This window comes from Engraulis encrasicolus, chromosome 7 (assembly GCF_034702125.1).
Source record: "Engraulis encrasicolus isolate BLACKSEA-1 chromosome 7, IST_EnEncr_1.0, whole genome shotgun sequence".
In the NCBI taxonomy this organism is placed as follows: Eukaryota; Metazoa; Chordata; class Actinopteri; order Clupeiformes; family Engraulidae; genus Engraulis; species Engraulis encrasicolus.
In genome coordinates, this window is record NC_085863.1 from 47,538,783 (window position 1) to 47,558,807 (window position 20,025).

The following is a 20,025-nucleotide window of genomic DNA, read 5'->3' on the forward strand; positions in this document are numbered from 1 at the left end:
TCCGTACAGATTCAGCCCCAGAGATGCACTGCTGGAGAGAGAATGGTTGAGTGGTGAGTAATTACAAATGATGCCAGTCTCTAAAATATTAATCACCTTTTCTCTCTTTTTTTCCATATTCTTGTAGTAGCTCCCCGTTTGCCAATCACTCCTCTTCAACTTGACAATTTCTCTCTTTTTTCCTGGCAGGGGGGAAGATTTCCATAAAGACTGTGTGAAAAGTTAGATTTGGGAGGGTGGAAAAAATATGCAGATTGTTTGATCTCGAAAGTGTGAAGTGTATCTCTGCCAGGTTGTCATCTTCAGGAGTATATATTTCTCCCAGGTTTGTCATCTCATGCATAGATATCTCCCCTGGGTTGACATCTTATTTGATAGATGGTGTATAGATGGTGTTTGGAGGTTTAGATTCGCACACACACACACACACACACACACACACACACACACACACACACACACACACACACACACACACACACACACACACACACACACACACACACACACACACACACACATCTGCATGCTGAGCTGTCTTGTTCTGCAGCCATCCAGTGGGCTTAGTTCTCCAAGAGAGGATGACGTGGCCACGGCTTGCCACATGCTGCTGCCTCTGCTTGCTGTAAGGAGGTAATGTGCTTATTGTCTTCAGTGTTGCCAGATGGAAAATGATGGAATTATCGTACCAAAACCTCAAAATTATCGTTTTTGGGGGATTTTTGGGAGGAAATTATCGTACAAGACCCAAATTGTTATTTTAAGGCATCTAAATTAACTACTCTGAAATTATCGTACATCATGTTTTTTATCGTACAGAGGACAAAATGGACAAAATTATGGTACAAATACGATAATTATCGTACATCTGGCAACACTGCTTGTCTTTATTGGTAGGACTTTGTTTGCCCGGAGAGTTTTTTATGCGCACACATGAGTTGTTTTGTGTTCCCCTTCAAGTGTTCTTTATTACTGTTTTTTTTCTCCCTATGTCATTGATTTGTCTGGTGTATTTGGTAATGTTCATGGCATTTTTTTTGTCCTTTCAATTAATGACATAAGCTGTTTGTTTGCAATATATTTCATACATTTTGTTTATTTACAGATTTTTTGCCAGTTTGTCACCATGTGTTGGCGGACTTACTATAGAGGTTCAATCCAAATGCTTTAAGAGGTTATTGGATCAACATGGGTTGTTTTTCCTCTACACAAACCAATGTCAAATGCTTGACAATGCTGAATGTTTTTTCTATTGCCAAGAAACACTTACGTAAAGGTCCGGTTTGTAATTTTAACCCTATCCAGACCAGGGGGGGGGGGGGTAAAAGTGCCCGCACCAACTTTGATGTTGTATAACTCCTGAATGACATAAGCTATGACTACGAAACTTTGTGACTTCTCCTAAAATGAAGTTGGCTACAATGTGATACCAAAAGATTAGGTTTATCATTTTGTTGTTGGCAACGGTTTTCTCACAGGTACGTCTGACCAAAAATCACTGATCTAAGTCTCATCAGTGTACCCTCCTTATTGCATACTACTTATGGTATAGTTATTCCTTTACCTCAAAGAACCATCAGCTGCCACTTTGGGGGATCCACTTAAGGTTCTCTGATGAAACTATGGATGCTTGGAACAACCCCAAGGTTTTCTAAAAGGTTCCTCAGAGAATCTTAAGAGCTTCCATAGTGAACTGTACAACCCCTATAGCAGTGGTTCACAAACCTTTTCTGCTGATTCCCTTAAGGACCTAAGAATATTTTCGCGACCCCCACCCTCGCATATTCCAAACACAGAACTTTTTTTGTCCATTATTGCTACCTTTTGCTTTTAAATTCATAGTAAAAGTATATTAATTTACTCACCATAGCATTTGAATATTGTAACTAACCCATTTATGGGATTATGTTAACTGTTAACCTGTGGTTTTCCTGTTTTTATGCAAAGTCCCTTCTCTCATGACCCCCCTGCAGTAACTCTGAGATTCCCGTAGGGGTCCCGGACCCTAGGTTGAGAACCACTTTGATTGCCACTGTGAGGAGCACCTAATTGGAAGGACCTTTTGGTTCTTTCAAGAACTTTTAGATTCCTCAGAGAAGCCCTTAGGGTTTTTCAGAAACGTACAGTTTTTTTTAAAGTGACGTTAATAGTATATTATCAGTAACATTAGAGCAAGAGAGTAGCACCTTACAAATGATAGGGAAGGTTATATGTATCGTTTGTCTCTGGTCCAAAAAAAGCGAATGTATTTTGGGTTTCTAGGAAATGCATAGTAATCACTTTCACATCCTTGAAATATGAGGTAATGTTGCAAGTAATGACCTAATAATTAGAAGAGGGCTTTTGGTAAGTTCTTACTCTATCATTAGGATGAATAATAGACTACTGTACAGCCTACTTTATGAGACAGAACAAGGCGATAGGCAGTGCTTTAGCTTTCTGAATTCATGTTTTTTTAATATTAATGTTAGCACTTTGACCCTGTGGAGCTATTTCAATCTCTTTAAATTATGCAACACCATGCACACTGACCAATCAAGGACACAAAAAGCCCAGAACTGTTTTCTCTAACCTTCAAGTTTTAAAGGCAGTGAGATGTCAACCACATTAACGTCTATGGCTGAAAATCATTCCCCCAACTCGCATCTTTCCCTCTGTCCTACAACCTTGTGCGTCATTGTAGACCTGGGTGTCATTATAATATTGACAATTCATTTAAAGGTGCACTGTGTAAGATTTGTAGTTTATTTCCAGAACTCATGCTACCCATTCACTAATGTTACCTTTTTCATGAATACTTACCACCACCATCAAATGCTAAGTATTTATGACTGGGAAACCTGCACTTTTCATTCATGAAAAGGGGGATCTTCTTCATGGTCCGCTATTTTGAATTTCCAGAAATAGACATTTTTAGCCGCAACAATGACTGTACTTGCGCCATACTAGAAAATATTAGTCTATTATACTAAATTTTCATGAAAAGATCAAATTTGGTAATAGGCAGTCCAGTATCAGTGAGCATCATAGTTGCAGTACCTTTTTTGACCATTTCCTGCACAGTGCACCTTTAACATAGCCTGGCCGCGCCAAAAACCCCTACAGCAAAGCTCATTTTGCGGCCACTAGATTTCTAGGCTACCTTTAACACTTAAGATACATACATAAACTAGAAATGCACTCAGAAAGTGCAGACCTCCGCCAAGGAAGCTATTTGATAGAACATTTGACTATGTTGCACCCTATTTTTTCAAGTCTTTCTGCCTTCTTTTTGTGGAGTTAGAAACGTGAATGTCAAAATTCACCCTATCCCGCAATAGTGAAGAATCTTTTTAAAAAGTCCTGGTTCCAGGTTGTGATCCGGATCACCACCAACATTTAATCTCTTGTTCCAAAATGTCATCCAAATCCGTTTATGACTTTTTGAGTTATCCTTTTGACAGACAGACAGACAGACAGACAAACCAATGCGACCGAAAACATAAGAATCAAGAAGAATCAAGAATCAAGAATTTATTGTCATTGTCAAAAAGGCAACGAAATTGTGTTTTGGGTACAATACTTAGTAGCAGCAGAAGCTAATACAAAAGTTTAGTACACCGGGGCCGCTGCGACTCTGCGCGCCGCCACCTTGGTCAAATCTTGGTCAAGTGTTAAACAACATTGGGTAAGGATGAGGAGAAAAAAGATTCCATAACCACCTAATGATTAATCCGGAATAAGCTTTGTTGTCAAACTATCTTTGCAAGATACATAGATGTCCCTGTATGTCAAATACTTATTTCAGGATACATTTTGAATGGTACTAGATGAATGTCCAGTATGTCCAAAGTGACTTTTCCCTGGGCGAGTATGAGGCACAAGGTCAGAGGATAGAGAAAGGACATGTGCTTGGGCCAATGATGAGCACCCTTTCAATGACTAGCACCCTTTTTGTTGAATCCAACCCAGATGTGTTTCCTAGGGATACACCGATACCGATACTTCTATCTGTATCGGCACCCGATACTGCTCATTATACTCGTACTCGTACTCGTCAAGCACTTGCTGATACCAGGAACGATACTGCTATTACACAAAACAATGCAAAATCTTGTCACGTTCTGTGGACTTGATAGCAGCATAGAAAAAAGTGCCATCTCATACATTTACTAACATTTAAATCTACATGGAAATGGACAATAAAAATATCACAAAATATTTTCATTGTATTTTGGTGGTAAAAAGTATCGGTATCGGTACTCTGTATCGGCAAGTACACACATTAATGTACTCGTACTTGTATCAGTTTTCAAAAAAGTGGTATCGGTGCATCCCTAGTGTTTCCAGTCTTTTTTTTCTGAATAGAAAAAGACAAGAGGCTTTATTTATGGAGGTGACCACGATATGCCTAGTATGTAAGGACTTATCATACATAGTGTTTCAGAATGTTCTTCAGACCAAAGACCACACTCAATCTGATTCTGAAAGGTCTATCAGCTGTACTATAAAGTCATGAACTGGTGAACCACTAATGTGACTGTTATCTGGCTGCGTTTCGCCAAACTACCCACGAGGGCATTCCGGTTTCCTCACGCCTGGAACACATACGGCCGAAACGAGTGAAGCAAAGACAGGCGAAATTCAATGTTCCATTCTGACAGCTCAACCGTCATTAGTTTGTTGCAGCGAATAAAATGTAGGCAGGGCTGGACTGGGGGACAAATAGGGCCAGGGCACTTTTGGCACAAATGGGCCCCTCATAATTAGCAGCACAATTTTTTTTTACATTTCTGAAAATAGGGGCCCACGAGGGTGCAGGGCCCACCAGGAAATGCCCGGTATGCCAGATGACCAGTCCAGTCCTGAATTTAAGCTAATTAAACCGATGTTGTTCATTCGATTGGCCGCCGCAGGCAAAATTTACTCCTCATTTGCATATTAAACTTGGTTGAATGTTTTCGCTTCGCTCCTGTTCGCTTGTCTTCGCCTTTCTCATTGGAATGAATGCTGAAGTTTGCATCGCTTGGCCAAATTCGTGTGTATGTGTCCCTGGCATGACTCAACCATCTGAGGCCTGTGAAAGTCAGAATCATCCTTGAACGAATGAGCCAATCAGGGTCGCTGGGTGGGATTTTCCATTCTTCCGACTGTCTTTCTTAGCTGCGTCACGGGTGCTCAAATGGTATCGTAAATCAGGGTTGCCAGATGAGGCTGATGATTTCCAGCCCAAAAAATGCTCAAAACCCGCCTAGAAGCACAAAATCCCGCCCATTTCTATTCATTTCTATGGCAAAAATTGGGCGGGTTTTTCTGCTAAATGCCATTTTTACCCGCGCACGGCCATCCTAAGCTGCCCAATTGGGCGGGAAACAGCCCAATCTGGCAACACTGTAAATATGAAGGCAAAACATACCATTGGGGGAGAGTCAGGTTATAGCGCAACAGCTCTTACTATAGAATGGCACATATACATGTGTACCTCATTTATAGCACATTTGTAGCATGTGACACGTGTAGCATTTTAGCTGTTTAGTGTTGACCCACACTTTTATTTGACAAACACAGCATAAACATTCATTTAAGCACTCGTATTTCTTAGTATTAGTGCATTATGATCACACACACCTCAGATAGCTTGCAAAGCCGTTAGGAAGTGATCCTTGGTCTGAAATACCTTAAGGTTACACTGCTTTGGAAGCTCTCTACACACTGTAAACCATTGCAGCCAGTTAAATTTAAGGAAGTATGTTGTCTTGCTGCCTTAAGTTTCTAAGTTAACTCAACTGTAGAAAGCCTTGAGTTTGGTTAAGACTTGAGTTGAGTTAACTTACATTGAGTTAAATTGAGTTCAGTTAACTTACCTTTTTGACATTTAACTGGCTTTCAATGTTTACCTTGCATTTTGTTGTAAAAATGTTTTCGTTTGCTTCTAGTTTGTCCACCAACTGACCCCTGAAGGGCCATCTATGCCTTCCCAGAGGCCTCAGCGTTTCAGACAACAAATCCCTTCATGACATCACTCACAGAGATGAACTTCTCCTGACCTTGCTCCCAGGAGGTTCAGAACCAGGGTTCCCTGACGATACCTGTTGCTCCTGGTTAGGGTTAAGCAAGCCTGGTTCAGACTCTTCCTTCAGTTGCTGGACATGTACTGTCAGCGTGGGGGTGGCTGCAGATCACGTACCCAAACAGCCCCCCCCCCCCCCCCATAGCTGAAACGACCCCTTGCAGCGCTAAACGCATATTTCTCCCAGGATGAATTGCCCGTAACCTGCCGCTACTCCCCTGCAGACAGTACGTTTCCTGCAACTGAAGGAGGAGTCTAAACAGATCTTTAGGGTTAGGCTAGGGTTATGGGCACGTTAAAGGCACTGTGAAGAAGCTCATTCCGACCAAGCAGCCCATTTGGACAGAACACCAGCAGAGTAACCAATGCTCAGTCTAAATTCTTCATGATAAGTGCATAGTACACTATGTATTGTACAGTATGCACAAAACAATGCTGCAACTTGCCACATACTGAATGTAGGCTAATGTTTCCCAACCTTTTTTGTATTACATCCTCTGTAAGCCTTATTGTCATACAATGAGCTTTCACTCATGCCCTGTATCTCTTCCACTATTCCAATGTGAGTATGCTCCATACATGTGTTATTATTACATTTTTTCCTTGTACCCTCGGCAGTGTGGCTGCATACCCCCATAGCTTGGGAATCAGTGGGCTAGGGAACTGTGCAGTGAATATGTGAACAGTTTAAACACAAACCAAGCTTCCAGGACATTTGTCACATTTGCAGGCATGCCTCACGTCGAGAGAGAGAGAGAGAGAGAGAGAGAGAGAGAGAGAGAGAGAGAGAGAGAGAGAGAGAGAGTAGCAGAGCAGCAGTGCAGAGATCCGAGATCCGAGATCAGAGTAGTAGCCTATCAAGCTAGGCCTGAAATCCTATGGCTTTGCTGCACCATTGCAGGCTCTGCTACGCTATCACTGTGTGTTTGTGTAGGTGTGTTGCCGTGGAGGAATGGATTACAGTTGAAGAGCTGTTTGGGGGTCCATGGCAGTGTACAATATTGCCAGGGCTCAAAAATGATCTCAATAGGTCAAGCATGTCTGCAAGTGGGGTATTGTACAGAAGGGATGTAATGGTGGCTATTTGGACATCAGAAGAGCATGCTTGCACCAATAAAGGACGTCAATGCTATTTAATTTAGTAGACGGATTAGTGAAAGCCTACTAGCCAGAGCAGTACTGCAGGCTAGCTAGGCTACCTACTGTATTTGGCTGCAGACGAGTAGGCGATATGGGTAGGCTGTCTCTTTAAGGACAGTGTCAACATGTTGCTTCTGTGACTGGTACTCAGCATTTATCTGACGTAGTCTGACACCTAGTGGAGAAGGGGTAGTAGAACAAATATGAAGCGAGGTTGATTATTATTATATTATTACGTCATGTAGGCCTACATTGTATAGTTTGTGTAGCTTTCTAAATGCTAAATAAGTCAAGTCAAGTCGGTTTTATTGCCAATTTCTTTACATGCGCTGGTCATACAAAGAATTGAAATTATGTTTCTTACTTTCCCATGCAGACAGACATAGACTCTAGACATAGAGTTCAGACATAGTTATAAATAATATAATACTAGCAAGTTGTACATACCTGTAGTATGTTATTTATTTATTCATAGTTGTCATTTTAAATGTGTTGCCACAGAATTAACCAATCAAGCAATATTTTTTTGAAGGAAAGGTCAAGTCGTGTAGTGTTCTCGAAATGAATAGGTCTATATACTTTCTGCCTTACCAAGTGCTCTGGCCTGCCACATTCAAGCAACAGAATCTCATGAATGTGGAGTGAAAATACGTATGAAGAGGCTGCTTTACATGTGGTGGGTAGTGAGGCAGCCATTCGTAACTCAGAAAACCTGCTTTCAAGTGGACAGCTTAGAAAACACGCTTTCAAGTGGACAACTTAGAAAACCTGCATTCAAGTGGACAACTTAGAAAACCCCTCTTTCAAGTGGACACTGACTCATTCTGTGATGGTTGTTGAGAATGGATGCAGTGAGTCATGGCATCAGTTCATTCATATTCATATAGCCATCATTGAAAGAAAGAAAAGAAAGTGAAAGCCCACCTGTGAAACTCCAACTCCCATTGTCATTGTGACACAGCACCCCACAGCACACAAGTGTTCACTGCACACAACAAAATTGCATTTTATGCCTCACCCCTGCAAGGGGGCAGCCCCCAATGGCGTCCCAAGGGAGCAGTGCGGCGGAACGGTACCATGCTCAGGGTACCTCAGTCATGGAGGAGGATGGGGGAGAGCACTGGGTAATTACTCTGCCCACCAACCTGGCGGGTTGGGAGTTGAACCGGCAACATTTCGGCTACAAGTCTGATGCCCTAACCGCTTACCCATGAATCCATCGGATGCGTGCAGGTCTCGTGTATAAAGTATTTAGGTGCTCATTTTGAACATTTCTTTTGCCCTTTCATTAACATGTCTGTTTAATTGAATACTCATCAGCACTGTCAATGTCATGTCCTTATTTGCCTCAAAGTTTACATTTGTGATTGGGTTGTCACGTCTCTGAGAGTGAAACTGAGAAAATCGCCATTAAAGATATTTTTCTTTTTTGTGATTTCCATTTTTTTGCAGAATATGCAAGTTGAGGTATTGAAGAAGCTACTCATACTTGAAACTGAAAGTTAAAAAAAATATTTTTAAAAGGGTTCATTTCAGGTCTTCTATGAGCAAGACAAGAAGTGAACACATTCAAAATGATTTCCATGTGTAAGGCATCAGTGTAAAGCTTAGAATCTACACCATCAGGATCTATAACACGAGTCTAATTATCTCAAAGGGTCCATGGGACTACTTGAGGCCTGTTTTTTTGTAGCTATAGTCTCATTTATATGTACACCAAGGGGGGTCCGTCCCACCTGTCCATCCACCATTTTGAGTTTACGTAATCAGCAGTGGTGTAGTCTACTTTTTTATGGTGGGTATACTGTATATTGGAGCATTTTTTGAAGTGGGTATACTGTATATATTTGTGCTCAAATTCGGTGTGCTAGGGGGGGCGTTGTCCCCTCCTTCTTCTCTTACTGTGGCATTTGGTGATGGCTAGCTTAAGATGTGCACTACCGCCATCTACAGCGCCAAGGGAGCTCCATTTATTAAAGTCTCCTCCTTAAAGTCACTCCTTTGCATTAGGTGGGCGGAGTTTGAATTATCTTTCTCTGCTAAGAAAATCTTTGGTTACACATTTCTCATTTTCTGCTTGCACATGAGGAACTCGTGATGAACTAATCATGACACAATTTGCCACCATTTGGTAAATACTTTGGTATAGACTTTGAAATGTGGGGTAAGTAGGATTGTTTTTATCGTCCAAGAAAGCCTCTACACTATTTTAGGATTTCAGATTTTATTCCAGGCTGAGCCAAAACTATTACTGAGCCTGATTGCAAGGGGAATTCTGGGGGAGTCTAATTCCTTTCCCCCTAGAACAGGTATGAGCTACAGGAGGCCCGAGGGCTGAATCAACCAACTTAAACTCTGTGAGTTGCAGTCAGATCCGTGGTCGTATGGCCCTCTGATGGTGGCGATGAAAAAATGTGACCATCCTTATCATAAAAGTTGCCCATGTCTGCCTTCTAAGCTCTCATTCCCTTTGGTTAGAAGTAAAGTAAAGAAGTAAAGTACAATAACATCAAAATGCACAGACATGCAACAAAACTCATTGAGAAACCTGATTCAGATGGAAGCAAGAGGATGGATGTTTTATTTTAAATGTGGGCAAGCAGATGTGTTGTGTTTTAGAAGCTCATAACCAGAAAGTCATACACAGGTAATAGATTTCAGTCCACAGTGATGAAACAATACACTGAACAAAATGACCGCTTTCAGTTTTTTTTTTCTTAGAGAAAAGCTCATTTTTGTACCAATTTATCAAATTAAATATACCTTCATGTAATATTTATTTCATTATATTTTATACATGCATACCGTATGTAGTTGCACATAAAGTACCTTTTGGCACATGGGAAACATTTTTGATAAGATCATTTCCACCAGCGTGTGGTGCTGTTGAGCTAAAAATTGCCTTTTATGACTTCTGTAACTTTCAATGAAGGTATAGCAATTACCAGGTGTCATACTAAAAAATATATATATATACAGATTTTTTAAAAATCTCATGTTTTTGGAACATAGTCTATATTTACATGTAGCCTATCCATTTGAGGTCTTGATAGCCTTCTAATAATAATGAAAATGCAGGCAGAAAATATAGGCCTACTGCTCTACTACTAATGCTGATAAGTGTGTAATATTCAATGAAAATATACTCATTCAGTATTACAAGTTCAAGTGTTATGCTTCAAGCTCATTAACAACAGGGAAAGATGCAGTCTGACATTGTACTGCAACTCAGGAGACACCCTCTAGGTGGTGCTGTGGTACAGCGGCAAGCAGAGCCGTATATAGAGATCTCTATATACGGCTCTGGCCAGTGATGCGCGGGCTGACCCGAAAGCAGCGGGCGCTTGCAATTAACTGCGGTCGACCGCAGGCACGGGTTATGAAATATTATTTTTAATGAAATTCGGGTCGGGTGCGGTCGGTCAGGACCTTTGAAATGATGCCGAATTTTAAAGTAGGCTATAGGCTAGCCAATAGGCTATAGTTTACTTTAGCAGACAGGGACATTTTTGCGAAATAGATCAAAGTTTATATGGCTGAATAACTACGATGGTGCCACGCGCTCTGCAGGAGACTTAATGAGGCTCCTGCGTCGGCCGAATATCTTCTGCGCGCAACTTGTGCAGCAGGTGCAACCATTGAGTGCATTTTGACGAACACAGAGGGTGCTCTCTAAACAGTGCAGTGATGCATATAGCCTACATATTTTCTTATACAATTGTAATGGTTTCGCGCTCATGGGTTGCTTACAGAGTTTGTTTTCATTTCCTGTGTCGTACCATGACTACGAGGCACTTGACGGCTGGCTCCGTCTGCTCACCAACCTACAGATTAATTTTCTCCATGTATCCAAACGACGATGTTACCGAAATAAACAGGTGACAGTCGGCAGTCCTCATTGCATGGCCTCGGTTCAAAAATCCAACATGTCCTGTTGAAATGCACAGCTGTCTTGTTCTTGACGAAAATTCCTTTTTTAAGACCTTTATTGACCTGATTGTGCTTTGCCAATGACGCTAGGGTGTTCATAAAGACGCACGGCTACTATTTTCAAAGGCGGGTCGGGAAGCGGGCCGGGTCAATATTTTTCATGAATATTTCTTGCGGGCAGGGCAAGCGGGCGGACTAGGGAAAAAAGCGGTCGGGTGTGTCTTGTTTTTTCGTCGACCCGCGCATCACTGGCTCTGGCGGCAAGCTGGAAGCGACTGGCCATAATTTTCATGCACAGTCCAAGTTGAAGACCTATGAACAGGGACACAGACAGCTTCAGCTGGGCTAAGGACCATCTACAATAGCCATTGTAGCCATCTACAAGGTCCCACCAGTCATTACATGCAATGTAATGTGAACCCAGTTCTGGGCCCCCTCTACCTGGGCCTGATATAATGTACCCCCCTATCTATGAGCCCTGTGTCAATGACGTAACAATCAAAGACAAATACTCACATATTCATGTACATTCATAACTTTGGCCTGGTCCATACTATTTGCATATTGGAATATTTATGAATGTAGTTGAATCAGACTTTTATTTCTGTAATACTTAAAGCTTGTAGACTTAGTGCCATCTGGTGATATTTTGCTCTAACTACAATTTAGGGTTTCAGTGCATCTCCACCACAGATTGTAAAAGTCCAGATAGGCCACTGGTTGGTTTCACGGTGCATTTCCGGTTTCTGAACGAGGCAAATTTAGACCTCTAGTTGCGGTTCCACCCTTGTCCGCGTGGTGGCCCGGAGACCAGAATGAATGGAGTCCTATGGAGCAAAACCCCTCATGGTGCCTTAATCTCAATATATTTATCTCAATATATAATTTGAATATTGTTTTCGAAAGGGTATGTATATAAAATACCCACGGCTGAGTGTTAGATTTTTGAGTCACGCACATGCTTAAAAAGTGATTTTAAGTGTCTATGACAACACATAGGCCTACTTAGCAAAATGCTAGCGAGTAGTGGTCAACAAAAACTCCCCCTGTAAAAAATCTAACGGGCATATGTGCTTTTTTGTTAAACTTTTGATGTAAAACCCTCATTGAAGTCTCCAGAACAAAATTTAAATCTGAGCCCTGTTGAAGAGACCTTGGTGAAAATTAAGATTTTTAGCATCTAGCTCCATTGGGTCCCATTCATTCTGGTCTCCGATGCGCGACTAGTGGAGAACTCATTGGAACTGCAGCCAAAAAAGCCGGTACAATGGGGCTTATAGCAAGTGGCAAGGCTGTTCTATAAGGGCTGTGTCTCCACTGCACACCAGTACAATTGGGAGGGAGAGTGGAAAACAGCGATCCTAGCAGTTACGTTCCAAACACCAGGGCGATATTGAAACTCCCATAGACAAGTTTTTGTTTTTTTAAATCCCATAAAGATATGACGCTGAACTTGCACACCAGAGCAGACACATGTTTCAGCTTACACAATAGGATGAACTATCTGTGAAAATCTCGAGTCATTTTTTGCCCTTTTAAATATGTCCTCTCAACGTCATTTCATTACTATTGCTGTGTTCCTCATTGTTATTAAATGTGTTACGCGTTGGTCCTGTTTTAAAACACGTTCTGGTTGCTTTGTTTCAAGCCGTTTTTGCAAGCTAGCAAGGTGGCTTGTGGAGAAACGAGAGGGTCTTCCGGGTTTCTCGTGTATTAGCGTCTCTGATTGGCTCCCTCCTCCTGCTCTGCGGAGACATCGGCCCAATTCGAAACGGGAGGTAGTGACTCGATGACTCTCCTCCTACATAAACATGTCACTGATCAGATAGGTCAAGTTAGCTGATGAGGCAGCCGTTACGAACGGCACTAACGAGTGCGCCGCCTTGCGCATTTGATGTTACGGCGATTCTATGGCGGGAGTTACGTTCATCACGTTAGCGCTTAGCTTACGCATGCTATTTGAACGGTGAATGATCGTCAGACGGCGGAATCGTAAAATAGGCTATAAATAGATCTAGCGACAGCATATTTAGATACTACAATGTTGATTTATGCATTCGATTTTCAATATCTACATACATAAGTGTCAGAATAAAGAGTATGATAAGGTAGTAGCTTGGGTAGTAGCCATGTTTGTTTTTCAGGTTTCCGGTTGAGAGGGAGGTGGTGCACAGCATGTTGGGTACCAAGGCAGCGAAGTCAGCATCTGATGTATCCTCGAAATATCCTCGTTACGCCCACAAATGCAGTCAACTGCCGAGAGAGGAAATAAAGCAATTTTTCGTTTCGATCCACACTTCATGACTCGATGTCCAGTTAGCTCACTGGAAGGACAGCTGCCTTCCCTGTTTCGAATTGGGCCATCTTCTTAGGTTAAGTCGCCACTTCCTCGGGTGGTAATGCACTATAGACCCCTTTAGAGTTTGTAAACAGGTATGACGTAATTTGGCTGCGTGCGCACCGCTGCCTCAAAACCGTCCATGCTCCGTTCACTTGTACAGAGACTCAACAGGTGTTTTTTCCGAAATAAGTAGGGGTGGGCAAACGTGAAAATCTTAAATCGCATTAACTCAATGACTTTCTCTGATTAATCGCGATTAATCGCATACCGCGCAAAACCCAAAAATAATAATCATAAATAATAAATAAAATAAATAATAAATTAAATAAAAATATTTTATAAATTAATAAAATAAAATAATTGATAATAATTTGCATATGTACTGTGTAGATAACCTATTTAGGTCTAATATAATATTCCACAATGGAAATGTAGGCTATTTGCCAACCTATCAGTTTAAATTATATAGTAGGCTATGCCTATCCAATGTAGGCCTACTACTGAAACAAATGATTGCATACAATATTACACTAGGGCTATTTAAGATTGTAGGCTACTGAAACTGATATCGGCCTATTAGAAATTAGAAACTCAAATTAGGATGGTCTACATGGGCCTACAAGAAGAAAAAAAAACTTGTCACTTAAAAAACAGGCAACAGGCAGGCGTGCGTTTGTGAGATATGTCACGCCTTCTCTCACTGTCAAAGTCTCCCACCTTCTCTCTTATCTGTCGCTATTACTAGTTAAGGTGTTTCAGCAACTAAAAACTAATTGACTGTCTGTTGGCATTGACAGCAATTACATCTTTCAAAACAATAACGTTGATGTGACTAACTTTATCTTAGGCTAAATGCTGACGAGGTTGCCGATGTCGCGAAATCATAGCCAACCATGTTGATGCAGCCTAGTATGCACGCGCAGCGCCATGTAGAAACCAAAACGTTGCGTGAGGAATGTAGTATCTCGCGGTCCGCTTATTGACAGCTGATAGATGGCCAGCATAACAGTAGACTACCTTTTCATGCTGACAATACAATGGACTAACCTTGCGAGCTGCAAAGGCGAGCCACATGCTGCTCGAGAGTTGCGCAAGGAGGACTGTAGATCTGTGTAGGCTACCGAAAATGTCCATTCAGAAGTTGACGTCCTTCTGTAGGCTATGCCTGTTTTGTTTTGCCTACTTTTCTAGACATTCTTCTTCTCTGTCAGCAGTCACTGGAAGCAGCAACAAGCGCGCTGACGCTTTCAAAATAAAAGCCACGAACGACGGTCATAAAAGGCAACAAAAAAAAAACCCACGAAAAAAACCTGCTGCGTTATAGCGCTAACAAAATTGTCGGTCGATATTGATCTCAATAGTTAACGCACCGTTAACGCGTTAACGTTGCCCAGCCCTAGAAATAAGATAACGGATGCTCGCGCTAACCTCAGATATGCAGTGGGCACCACGGACACGGGTATTCCTGGCAATGTCATCAGTCCAGTCAGTAGTTTAATGTCTTGTAACAACAAACATCTCCTATGCTTCTGGAACAGCCTCTTCCCTCTCAAAATAGCATAACAAGTGTACTTTTCGGAATCTCTATTTTTATCAACGTACACGCTTCAGAACGGCAGTTTTTCTCTCTTTAGTGTCTGCACTGTCACCCAGTATTACATACAGAGTCACCACTCCCGATTTCACCCATGCCTGCAGTTCTCCTAGTGACCGCTGTCGAGATACGGCTCTGAGCGCAGCAGCCCGTTCTTTCTGAATGGAGTCTGCACTCCCCCTAGAGTGCAGTACCACCCAGAAAAGTGGAGTCTCTCGTAATATCAATATTTCTGGTGTGTTTGAGTCGACGATGCGCAGGCATTCATGAGGACGTCGACTCTGAACAGGTCTATACACAATGGAAAACCAAACCCGCCATTTCACTTAATGCCACAGTAATCCGGTAACATTTAATTTAACAGGTTTCACATTGACTTATTTTCCTCAAGCAGTGTTTTAAAGGAACAGTCCACCCTTTTTGATTTTCACATATAGCAGTATTTTCAAGCATCATTCATGAATGTGCATATCATTTTCTTCTCAGTGTTGTTAGTACTTAGATTTATTGGTATCAGAATTATTAGCATAGCATAGCTTAATCTCTGGAAGTAAATGGGAGCATTAGCATCAAGCCACAAGTGATCACAGGGCGGTAAATAGCTGTTTTGCATGAAATTGACATTCTTTTCAGAGTAGATTATAAGTGCATTTGATTATGCTTTGTTTGCTCCCATAGACTTGCACTGCTACACTTAATTTGACTATACTGTTAAACTAAGCAATGCAGACACATGGACAAAAAAATCCTATGTATTGTCATATTTTACTGGGACTTAACTACATATGAGATACTTCTTGAAATGAGGTGGACTGTTCCTTTTAAACAAACAAGGAAAGTACCAGGCTACCAGAAAGTGCCAACTATGAATCTGTATAATGGGCAGCTTCAGAGAGTAGCACAGTTTCTCCCTGTCATATATAGGTTTAAAATCCCTGTGTGCAAAACAAAAAAGTACAAATGTATGGTTTAGCAAGGCCCTAAAGAGTAAATGATTTCCTAGTACAGTTCTCCAATGTAGCCTATCTATTTATTTATTCATTGTATTGCTTATTCTGGAGAATAATGTTATTGTTAATAATGTTATGTTGTTTGTTATTCTCCTTGTGCTGTCTTTTGTATTGTGTGTTGTTGTGTAGGCTTTTACTTTTTTTTTTACCTGCAAACAAATCTACATTTGGGTATCAATAAAGTCACCTCACCTTTCCTTACATTTTTAGTAGCATTGACTTAATAGTCAATTTTAATAAATAATATAGATAAAAGAATCTGAAATTTAAAAAAAACTCAGTTTCTTCATTTGGTGACCAGGCGGCTATAACAAGAAGCTGGTTCAGTAGTAAACCAGACTTACAGTAGTTAACCTGCAGGAAGTGGTGAACCTCCTCATAGATGTACCTGCAAGCATCATTTGGATAAGACAATTAGAAATTAGGACTCTGGGTTCTATTAGATGATAGTTAGCCTCTACTACAAGGTTAACTTTAAAACCTGGTTTACTACTGAACCAGCTTCTTACCCCTAGGGCACCCCACAAAAGGCGTTGTGTTTCCTGCCTAGCGAAAGAAGTGCTTGTACGACAAGTCTGTGCATCAGGATACATCAGAAAGAGCTGACTAAAAACCCACGCCAAGACAACATGGCACTGTGTTATGTGTGGCTGTCTGGCTGACTTACACTGCAAGTCTCCTCCCCCTCCTCAGAGGCTCTTCTCCCTTTCTCTCCTTTTTCTTTAAATGCCCTTCCTCTCTCTTTCTTTCTCACTTTCTATCGCTCTCTTCCTGCCATTCCTGCATTCATCTTCACTCCTTTTTTCTGGGTAGCTTTCTGTGACTATTTGTGTCTATGCTATGACCTAAATATCTCCGCAGAAGTAGTTATTTAGGGGACTTAACTTTTGCTCCCCCTCTCATTTGCTGCCTCTGGCTTGTGGTGGAGCTTCTCTCCGCCCCCTTTGTGTTCTCTGTTAAACAGGATGCCGCTGTGTGTCTCTCTCTCCCTCCCTCCCTCCCTCTCTCACTCTTTCTCTCTCTCTCCCCTTCTCAGTGTCTCTCTCCCCCTCTCTTTTTAGCAGCTGCGGCAGCTGAGTTTCCTCACTCTTTCTCTTTTTTTTCCCCTCTTCAAGCACTAAACGCAAGAGGAAAGAGAGAGGAAGTGTGTGTGTGAGATCGAGAGAGCGCGTGAGAGAGAGAGAGAGAAACAGAGAAAGAGACAGAGAGAGATTGGTGGAATGAGGGACTGAGAGTGAGGGAGCCTGAGTGAGTTCATGTTTGAGTGAGGAGAAACAGAGAGAGAGAGAGAGAAAAGACAGAGAGAGAGAGAGCGAAAGAGCTAGAGTTCATGGAATGCTGTGATGTCACCAGCTTAGTCATCCACAGAGCCAAGAAGGACAGAAGCACATTCACTCTTCCAGTCTGAAGACTGTTTGTGGAGTAGTCGCACCTCCCTGTGAGTATCTTTGTCTTTATTTACTCCATTGGCCCCTCTTTCCTTTGTCTCGCACACTTTTTATTGTCTTCTTCTTCCGTGACTTTGCTTACTTCTTACTGCCTGGTCTCTGTCAGTCAGTGGCAGCGGACATCCCTTCAGAGTGCTGATTGCTCTGTCTCTCACTCTTTCTGTCTCTTTCCTGTTTTGTCTCTTTTTCTGTCGTTCACTTTCTCTCTTTGATTCTCTCTCTCATGTGGTCTTTGGCTGTCTGTCGGTCTTGCACGCTTGATCTTCTCCCCATCTCTCTCTCTCTCTCTCTCTCTCTCTCACTGTAGCCTTGCTTAGCTGACCGCCTTGGGACAGAAAGTGAAGAAAAAAGTTGTACTGTATCGATTTTAGGCTACTCTCTCAGCCTTTGGGAAGCACACTATGCTCTCAGTCAGTCAGCCAGTCAGTCAGTCAGTCCGTAAACACGCGGTGCAGTTGCACAGCTGTGGAGGACCAGCAGCGTTAGGGCTGCAGTGTCTACTGGGAGCCTGGATGGAGGGAGGGAGAGACATAGAGAGACAGAGAAGGAGAGAGAGTGGAGAGTTCTTGCCAGGGGAGGAATCCAGGGGAATTCTCCCTCTCTCTCCTTCACTCAAGCTCTTGTGCAGTTTGGGCCCATGGTCTCCTAGCGCTGAGCAATGGTGTGTTTGACTTGCGATGACACATGTGCATCTTTTAAATTCCTTCAGCAAACTGCGCCGAATGTTGGGAAGGAGGAGGAAGGGGGTGGAGGATAAAGATAGCAAAACAAGAGACAAGAGGGGAGAAGCGGGAAGACGCAGTGGTGCATGCTGGGACTGTTTTGGTACAGAGACGCAGTTGATGAGAGTATATCCTGCTATAGTGTTTATGTGTTGTGTTTCCCTTTCACAGACCTTTCAACTGATGGAGACAGCTCAGTGACATCTGTGAGCTTGTGTGTGTGTGTGTATGCGTGTGTGTGTGTGTGCGCTTGTGTGTGAGTGCGTGATTGTTTGACTGTGTGCATTAGTGAGTAGCTGTTTGCTGATGGTGTGTGTGGACATCAGTCACTCAGATACCCTGCATACAGCAGTGAGTTTTCATATCTGAATGAGAGACTGTGTGTGTGTGTGTGTGTGTGTTTGTGTTTGTTCAGATGCATGTGTGAGGGAGTGTATGCGAGTGAGTGAGTGAGTGAGTTGAGTGCCTGTGTGTAAGCTCTGAAGCTCATCCATCATCTGACCCACCTCCAGCTGAACAGTCCAAACTATTATCTCATCGCTGTATTGAGGAACCTCCTCCCCTGCCCTCTCCTGAGAACCTCTCTGGAATAAAGACACACACACACACAGAAACCCTCACACACAAACAATCACACTCGTAAGCCACAACTGAGGACCCTCCTCTCTACATTCTCCTGAGGAACGCCCTGGAATACAGACCCACAGAAACAAACACACACACACACACACTCTAGGAGACGCACACACTCTTGGAGACACATACACACTCCTAAGACACAAACGGACACACATTTTTAGAGACTCCCAAACGAACGCTGCTAAGCCGCCACCATGCTGCAGCAGATCCTGAAAGACATGTACATCGAGCCGGAGCTCCTGGAGGCCCTGAACGAGGACCAGAAGAAGACTCTGTTCATCAAGATGCGGCAGGAGCAGGTGCGGCGCTGGAAGGAACGCGAGGAGAAGGAGGAGGAGAAGGAGGCGCACCGCGCCAAGGCCAAAGCCAAACCAGGTACAGTACAGTAACACACTCTTTCGTTGGCCTAGATAGAACGATCATACGAAATAGATACACACTCTCTCATAGGCCCAGAGCTAAATCCATAACAGGTGCAGTAACATGGAAAAGGGAAGTTAATTAAGCCTAGGGAAGTCTAATCAGATGCACACTGTCTCATTGGTCTAAATACACACAAAATAGGTACATGCCTCCATTATTTTAAACCCAAAATATTCACACACTCATACAATCCCAAACCAAAAACAGGTGCACAGTCTCTGGAAACGTAGACAGGCCCAAACCCATAACAGGTAGCCCAAGCTCAAAACAAATAGTGTCTTTCAGGGATCTGCTGACCCAAAACAGATACATCCTTTCATATGCTCAAAACCAAAACAGGTAATCAGACAGGCGGGCACCGTAAAAAAACGTACGTCTCCCTTACACTCAAACCCAAAACATATACACACTTTTCTAGGTCTAATCCCAGACCTTTAACCTAATCTAACACAGTATTTGCTCCTCCAGCAGCACCACATTATAAACTCATCCCATGGAGCAGCCACACACAGACATTATCCATAAGCACCGACATGATCAATTAGCAACAACGTCATCAACCAAACCAATGTTGACAGGATAGGACTGCTATTGTCAATCAGTACTGACATCATCAGTACTGACATCGACAGCCATGCACTGCCATTGTCAATCAGGACTGACATGAAGCAGCAGTACTGCCACGTGGGATCATCAATCAACTATACTGCCATCGTCAATCAGCACTTA

At 42.4% G+C, this 20,025-nt stretch overlaps 1 protein-coding gene across 1 annotated transcript in view; it reads left to right on the plus strand.

Moving 5' to 3' along the window:
• The first annotated feature begins 16,725 nt into the window (after positions 1-16,725).
• Positions 16,726-20,025, plus strand: part of zgc:100829 (uncharacterized protein LOC445149 homolog) — a 37,046-nt gene continuing 33,746 nt past the window's right edge. The window contains exons 1-2 of the mRNA XM_063203750.1: positions 16,726-17,502; positions 18,406-19,248. Coding sequence (XP_063059820.1) covers positions 19,068-19,248 — 181 coding nt within the window. The 5' untranslated portion in view covers positions 16,726-17,502; positions 18,406-19,067. The remainder of the gene's footprint in view (positions 17,503-18,405; positions 19,249-20,025) is intronic.